Source organism: Grus americana, chromosome 9 (genome assembly GCF_028858705.1).
Source record: "Grus americana isolate bGruAme1 chromosome 9, bGruAme1.mat, whole genome shotgun sequence".
NCBI classification, from domain to species: Eukaryota; Metazoa; Chordata; class Aves; order Gruiformes; family Gruidae; genus Grus; species Grus americana.
Window position 1 is genome coordinate 17,750,109 of NC_072860.1, and position 8,152 is coordinate 17,758,260.

The 8,152-nt window shown below is 42.2% G+C and overlaps 1 protein-coding gene across 7 annotated transcripts in view; it reads left to right on the top strand.

Annotated features, from left to right (window-relative positions):
* The window catches only part of ARMC9 (armadillo repeat containing 9), a 69,380-nt gene extending 61,228 nt beyond the window's left edge, over positions 1-8,152 (top strand). For 6 of the 7 annotated variants that reach the window (XM_054835401.1, XM_054835404.1, XM_054835403.1 and 3 more), the window contains 2 exons: positions 1,956-2,128; positions 5,516-8,152. In XM_054835401.1, coding sequence (XP_054691376.1) covers positions 1,956-2,128; positions 5,516-5,538 — 196 coding nt within the window. In that variant the 3' untranslated portion in view covers positions 5,539-8,152. The remainder of the gene's footprint in view (positions 1-1,955; positions 2,129-5,515) is intronic. The other variant, XM_054835408.1, reaches the window with a different exon arrangement.

Here is an 8,152-nt window from a genome sequence, read left to right on the forward strand (position 1 = left end):
TTTCTGTGTTATTCTGAGGATTCAGTCTTTTATGTTGATCTTAGCCGATTTATTGATGTAGTAAAAGATGAGGTGGTTCTGTGACACCTGGGCACGCGGAGACCAAGATCTGCTCTTCATCCTGTCAGAAAAACGGCAAATTTTAATTTTTTAAAATTTTTTAAAACCTTACAGTGTTTGCAACCAGCTTATTTCATATAATCCTTTCCTGGAGAGTTTGCAAAGATGTAAGCCATCCTGTGTGACCATTGTGTATTCTCTCTTTGGTAAAGTATAGTGACTCTGGTTGTGTGACTTTGCTTTGTCTCCAAAGTGCTTATAGTCCAGCTGCCCGAGGTTGCTGCAGTGAAACTCTGTAAAGATTGTTCATGGCTATAAAAACACTGTTTAGTGTATGGGAATACAGATCCGGGGTTTTGTTATGTACTGCTGAATAAGGAAAAGCAGCTCACTTATGGCTCGAAACGTGCTGTGAAGCTGTTGGATCTTGCTTTTTTTTATCGATGATAGCATATCACAGTACACATAAGATTACTAGTGAATTGGAATCCAACTCTTGAACCAGTGAGTAAAATGACAAACAAGTGGTATCTGTGAAACTATTTTACAGAGAGATACTGCAATATGTCTGTGATCCACAGCTTGGGGTTTTATCTAGCCAATCTTACTTTTTTTGGTTTTGTCTTGCTAGTATGTTTTTGCTGCCATCTGCCACATCCTCCTTTGAAATGAGAAGTGTAATACTTTCAATGCTCAGAGGGCTGTAGAGATGGCTCTTTGCAGACCAATAGCATGTCTCTGTCCTTAATAGTTAGCATATACATATGCAAAATGCAGACAATTAATGCTATTTAAAATACAAAATAAACACTGGCTCTGATCTCCCTGCAAGGCGAAGGGCTAATCAGCACTGACTCAGCAGCATTCCCAAGGGAGGAGGGGAGATTAAATGTCTTGAAAATCCTCCTAATCACCCTTTCTGATCGTCACAAAGGGCTCTTTTGATGGAGCTAGTGACACAGGGACTTTCCATTTTAATTGCCTGTCATTTAGATGGCACCTTTTTCCATCTCCTGCCTTTTGGCTCTGCTTTTATTTCCTTTTAAATATGATGAACTTTTTCATGTAGCTGTTATTTCAGTTTAACCTTTTCTCCTTTTAACAGAAAATTGATTCACTAGAGCAAACATGAATATAAATTCGTAATTATTTTAGGGACTAGCTATTTCCTGGTAGCCTCTATTTTTGTACCTGGGAAACAATGTATTGATGCTGAGGGCAGGGAAGGACAGTGTATTCCCACACAGTAACAGACTAAATTTTAAAGAATTATGTTCTTGCAGTACATGCAGACTGTGAAATAGCAGCAGCTGGTTTATGTTCTCAGTGTGAACAAGGAACCTGTGTGCTTAGGGAATTTATTTCATAGATGCCATCACAGCTTTTTGCTCTTTACACAAAGCCTTCAGGGAGTTCAACAAATCTCATCATAGCTGGGAGCCAGGGAGGCTGCCTGTGTCTGCCAAGATTGTCACCTATACCTGGGAGAAATAATAGTGCCTGTGCCCTAAGAGGATGTATTCCTGTTCTGTAGGATATCTATATGTTTTTTGCACCTCAGATTGAGTCTGTATGTGTGATAAATACAATGGAAAACAAGCTAAAGATCTATTACTTGTTTGCAGGGGACTTAACCTGTTCAATCCTGTTGTCCAAAGCCTCAGGTTTGAGTAGGATAGACAGGTCCACAGAGCCAGGTTTAGAGGCTGTGGAGTGAGTACATGCCCCAGGGCAGTACCTGTGGTGCCATGTTCCTTTCCATTTGCAGTCTCCCTGAATTTTGAGCAGTCTGTCATGCTTGTCACAGCATGTACTGCAGGTTTCATTTGCTTGCAGACTTACGATGCATACATACTTCTCCATATATTGCTAACCCTTTCCATCTCCTCCTACAGCGAGTTTCCCTCAGCCTTCACCAGCAAACCTAAGATCCCTCGCACTCCTGAAGTGCAGAGTGCCAGCCCTAGAAAGGGAAAGATCCCAGCCATTGCCCCCCAGTTTTCTCAGTCTGGACCCCAACAAACAAGCCGTCCCAGCTCCTCAGGATCATCCACAAGGAGCAGACAGAGTAAGTGGAAAAAGTCATCATTCTGTTTGTCAGCCCTTAGGGTGGGAAAGGACGGAGCGCTGTAGTAGCTCTCCAGGAATGAAGTCGTATGCTACAAATGTGCCAGGAGTATATGACATTGTACTTGTCATCTGCAGGATGTACAACCATGTAATTATATCCTGCTGAACACTGCACCTATTTCCAGGCTATCATGTGAGCAGTAGACACACATGCTTTTCTTGTCTCTGGGTGGAGAAAAGTGGCCCAAATTCTCAGAATTTGAGGGGGGGAAGCTTCTAGTCTCAGATTAGACTTTCTCGAGATATCATTTAGACTTTTTTCTTTTCTTTAGATACTTGTTCACTCTGCTGTGTAACTTGTTTAATGCTCTTGAATTTGGATCCCTGGGTGTGTCTACGCTAGAGCTGAATGTAGACCAGATGTCAGGCAGTTCAGGAGATGGGCTCAGGGCAGCCTAGTAAGCAGACAGCCAAACATGGTGTGCGGCTTGTGGCAATCATCAATTCTGCTGGAGACTTGTACTTAAGAACCATATGGATATGTTGTTGCCTGAGGAGGTTTAAGCAGTACTAGTTTTGCAGTGGGCTCAGAAGAGAGGAGGGCAGTGACTTGAGGTTAGAAAGAAAGGGTGGATACTTGCTTTAAGCCAGCCAACACAAGCCCAGTGAAGTGGAAATGTTGATCTCGGATGCTCGTGCAAAAGTAAACGTGTATGGTGTGAAAGCTGTGGGGCTTCTTTGGGGGAAAGGGGGAAGAAAGATGCATTCTCCAGTAATGAGTAAGTTTGGTTTTTTTCTCTGGAGTGTGGATAGGACCAGCTGGATTCAAATACACCTCTGGATCCATCGTCAATGAAAATGGCAGGAGCTATGTGCAGTATATTCTTATTCCAAATGTATCATAAGAGGTTTAGTGATGATTTTTTTGATCACGATGTAACATCAGCTCTATTCTTTAGCTGTAACTGTTAAAACCATGTTAAAAACATGGTAATTCATAATACCTTGCAAACCTTTCCAAGACATTTGAGTATGTGTATATCATTAGCTCCTCATTACAGGTAGAAGAAATGAAATGCAGAGAATTGAAATAACCTAGTAAATCAGCAACAGAGCTGGAAAGAGCTTCCTAAGTCTTCTGTGTTGCTCACTCACTGTCGTTCCACATGGTTGCATGTGTGGGGAAATGGGGTGGTTTCGTTGAGGGGAGTACAGGTGAGGCACTGGAAGGGAATGTCCTTGATGGTTAAGGGAGGTTTTGACCTAGAGAGTACCTCCTTGAACAGTCCTGTGCTTAGGTAATACTGGCAGCTTTTTTGGCTTTGCTTTTGCTGTATATGCCCTGTGTTTTACCATTGACATCAGTGCCTCCTGTTTCCTGTGATAGGAGCGCTGTTCTGTCCTGACTGAATGTGGTGTTAACACCCGACAGTCTGTCCCTGGTTCCTGTTTCAGTTCATTTACAAAAGCAATTTACTAGCCCGTTGCAAAGGAGAAGCTCTGCTGAAGAAGACAAAAGTATAGTGTGTGTCTAGTTTCTCCAAGGCAGCTTTATACTCCTGGGTGCGTGTCTCCTAGGAAAGATGCCGCATACATATGTTGCTCTCACAGGGCTCTGGAGTAAGTTCCTTTTCCAGTGGCATAGTGTATAATGTCTTTTATTTTGAAATTGCATTAAAGCAGAGCGTGATCAGAGTTCTACATCGCTTAGGGTTCTCTGTTGATTCAGCAGATGTAATTTGTAAGTCCAGAGCTCTTCTAACTTTTATTGGATAGGATTTGTCTTAGAATATACCTCTTATCTGTGTCTGTGCATCCTAAAGCTGAATGTATAGCGGGCATCACATCTTACTATGTGCCCATTTACCTTTTCTCCCGAGTTTTCTATTGGGGTTCTAGGTAATTGTTTTCTATCTCGCTACATATGCCATGAGACAGACTTGCTGTCAGCAATTGAATGTTAAACTCTTAACCTTGCTGCTAAAAATAGCAAAGAAATTATTTTGCAAACAAGTCATCTTCCACTCATGTTGTGTATATGTATCCTGCCTTGTTGTCTGCTGTCACAGAGCATCTATTAGTTATTGTCCAGCTTGCAGGGCCTTTCACACAGGTTTTTATAGTAGGGAAAAGTGAGAGGAAGGTGATAAGGACCAGATTTTCAAAAGATTAAGAAGGGCTTTAAGCACTTATGTCCAAACCTGAGGTTCTCAAAGGTAATTAAATTCCCAGCTGTTACTTAAAGGTGCAGGGAGGCATCTGAAGCAGGTGAGCCCCTAATGTTTCCCTAGGAAAGCTCTGTGCTGCTATTCCTTTAATTTCCTAGCTGACTTATCTGTAAGTCAAAAATGGTATCAGATGCACAGATATCAACAATCAGTAGATTTCAGCAATTGCTGCCTCTCACTTACCTGCTGCATAGCTATGTAGGTTTTTACATATCAGGAGACTCTGTCCCAGTGGAATACTGTCTTTAGTTTGTGGATTTCTTGGTATTTCTGGAGAAATACAAATTTTTATAGCTGCTGGGCATGATGAGAAAAAGATGGGTTTCTGATTGTACTTAACTTGATGTGCTCAGCAACAGACACACTTTTAGCTTGTTTTTAATATTTATTATAGGCGTCTTTTCTGGAAATAAGTTGCCTTTTCATAAACTTAGTTGAACTAGCTGGACTGCTCCTCTTGGAGCATGGAGTGCGTGGAATGCCTGAGGAATGCAGAGGAAGTACAGGTACTTCATGCAGCTATGGGCCTGGGGCCAGATTCCTGCCTGAGATGTAGCCCACTGCTGTTAGCCAGAGCTCTAAAGCTCTACCTTAAAGCAAAACCAAGCTCCTCCAAATAAAACCAGCCATGCTGGGATTTTCCGTAGATTCCACTTCCTAGCTGGTACAGGGATGACAGCATGACTAGAATATAGGGTGGACCTCCAAATCCAGACTTTTTCAACTGCACGTGTGAGCTCCATGTGGGCTGAATGGTTTAATCTGTCCCATTCCTTACTCTGTATCTGATCCAAGCTCCTCTGCTTGGAACAAAGCTGTTTGCAGTGTACCAAGTTCTGTCTAGGGCACAGCAGAGCTAGAGTAGTACAAAAATCTCTACCAGAAGAATGATGAATGATTTTTTTTCAGGAGTGTGACTGGGCCCTGGTGACTCCCTATTCCTCCACAAGTTCTTTCAGCATCCCCTTACAACTGGTTGCCATAAATAAATTCTGCATTTTTAAGTTGCAACATCAGTGGTTAAGGTGCCTTTGTGCATGTTCTTTGTCATGTTTGTGTCACTGTACAGGTTGAACAAGTGTTGCCCTCAGGCAGCTCCTGTCTTGTAATAAATCCTGCTTTCAGCTGACAGACACTTTCTTGCTGTTTTTCTGCAGGCAGCCAGTCCTACAGGAAGTGAGAACAGTTCCTTTCCTCAAGAATCACCTGTCACATTGTTGAAGAACGCAGCCAGCTTCCTGTAATGAGCTTTACTGGCAAACTACTGAGAAGAGAGTGAGGTTATTGACATTGCACAGCATATGGCTTGCACAGTGATTCAGGGATTATCTGATGGGATGCATCTGTTGTCATCTCTAAAGCTGGCTAAGACAAGGGCCTTGTTACTACAATTTAAGGTCTCGGCAGCAGCCCAGGACTGATACGTGAGGTGGATATAGTCCCAATGTCTCCAATAGTTTACTCTAAAGTGACATTGCCACCTTGAAAAGAAACTTGCTCTCTGCATTCTGTGTCGAGAGTAAATGGCCTTTGGAGATGGTTTGTAGGACAGGAGTCTGACCAAGCAACTGTCTTGTTTACGTATTGCTTGCTGAACTAGCCCGCCACTTGCTTTTTTAAAATTATGCCTGTGTGAATGAGTTGGGAGATATCTGTGTTCAAAGGATCTGCACTAAGAGGGAAAATGTATGCTGTATGTGCAGAGCCTCACTGGCTGAAGCAGTCTTACGTGGAGCGAGATCTGTATTTGATCACCAGAGACTGGAGAGAAAATATTCCATCAACTTGTGATTGACCTCTGGCAGTTGAAAAACACTGTGCCAGTGCCCCCAGCAGCATCCATGCTCAGCTCTGAGGATCTGATCAGCAGCTTTATCTGCAGCAATTACTCCTGTTCCTTATTCCTACATTGTTTTTTTTTCTTAATTTCTTAACTTTGCTGTTCATCATTTGTGGAATGAATAATCCATTTTTTCCACTGGAATGATGAAACTTGTTTTTGTGAACAGATCAGAAGCAACTTTCTCTTTACATGTGACTGGGGACAATCTTCTTTGGTCTTCGTTGCTTTTTTATGTTCTTCACTTCTGAGCAATGACTGGTTGTGTCTTTATGGAATTTGTGCTGGTCTTCAGTGAATATGAAGTGTTGGCTAGGCAAGAGAGACCAGGAAGCCCTCCACTAAATAAAAAAACAGCAGTTAGTTCTGCCAGTGAATTATGAAGCTAGTGCTGCTTGTTCTTCCTCTCAAACCTAACAGTGACCAGGAAATGCTGAAGTCTTTACTGGGGGTTGGCTTTTCAGTAACATCCCCTCGTGTGACACTGCTGTTAGAACAACAGCAACAACTTTTCCAGAAATGCAATTTACCTTGGAACTTGGCTGCCACTGAGGCAGAAACACACAAAAAGCAGGGAGTGTATTTGCCTTGGGCAGACTACAAAAGCTTTAATAGGTACAAAAAAGGGAGAAAGTAAGGCTTTTGTTTTGGAGTTTCACCTAGAGAAACAAACAAGTGGATCACAGCCTGAAAGCAACTCCAATAGTGACACTACCTTCCCCAAGAGTAAAGAGTTGCAAAGCCACCAGCCATTTCCATAGGACCAGAAGGAAGCTTTACACTCCTGTGGAGACCTTGAATTGTGCCTCTTGGTATGTTGTGGCAACTGAATAGCCGAGGCCATTTCCTCGCATGATGTAGTTGCCATGAGACCCACCAAGATCAGTGACGCTGTGTCAGATGTTTGCAGAAAGGGATCCCACACACAAGTTCATGTAACCCTTTTGGAAAATAGACTTTAAATTGGAATCAGGATTTTTTGTAGGGGAAAAAAAAAAAATCCCCCAAATTAAAATCTAGTCATATTTATGTGGAAGTTACAATTTACTGCTCGGTAACTTCAGGCCTAACACAAAGTAGGCAGTGTATGGATGCTGCTTTGACTCCCAAACTGCATAGGGCATAAAGTGACTTTAGACACCTAATAGCCCCTTTCCCATAGATCTCCATGCTAGACGAAGAAATAACAGAAAATCTCTGACTTGTGCTTAGATTCACCCACCTCCTGTCTGAGTTGTTAAACACAATTAATAGAAAAATGTCCTCTGGTTCACAAAAGGGCAGTAGTGGAAAACAGCCATAAAACCTCACCTAGTGGTTTTCCAGGGTAGGCAGCTTTTCTTTTTCCTCTGAAATGCTGTCTTTTTTCCAGCATGTAGTATCAATGGCCAAGCTGTTAACACTGAAGTGCTAAGCATGTTCATTTGCATATGCGGATAACACAGAATGCTCCAGCAGTTGAGTTTTATTTATTTTACAGCAGTGCTGAGTTTCATGTTGGAGCAGACCTGATTCTCTGAGGTGCAGAGCAGCTTTTGAAAAATGCAGACTATTTTTTTTGGGTGGGGGAGAAAAACGGCATCAAAAACCTCACTGGCTTTACCATTAGTTGAGCTCAAAAGTCAGCTGAAGGAGGTGGGTAGGCGCCCTCCAGCAGATCGAGATTAGCGAAAAACAAAAGCATCTTGCAGAACTGGACAGCAAGGAACAAGCTGAAGTGTAGGTGCTTGTGTGTTTGTTTCTTACTCAGGCCTATTGCAACACAGAACTCTGTATGTACATTTTTCCATATTCAACTCTTTGATGTTTTGGAGTGCAAGTATAGAGTTGGAGAACTGTGAAACTGTTTTTATATTAATGCGTGAGAAACTTTGTTTTCCAAATACTTCAGAGAAACTATGGACATGCTTAGAAATAAATTATCAGCTGAGCAGTAATTTGAGAGACCAACAAA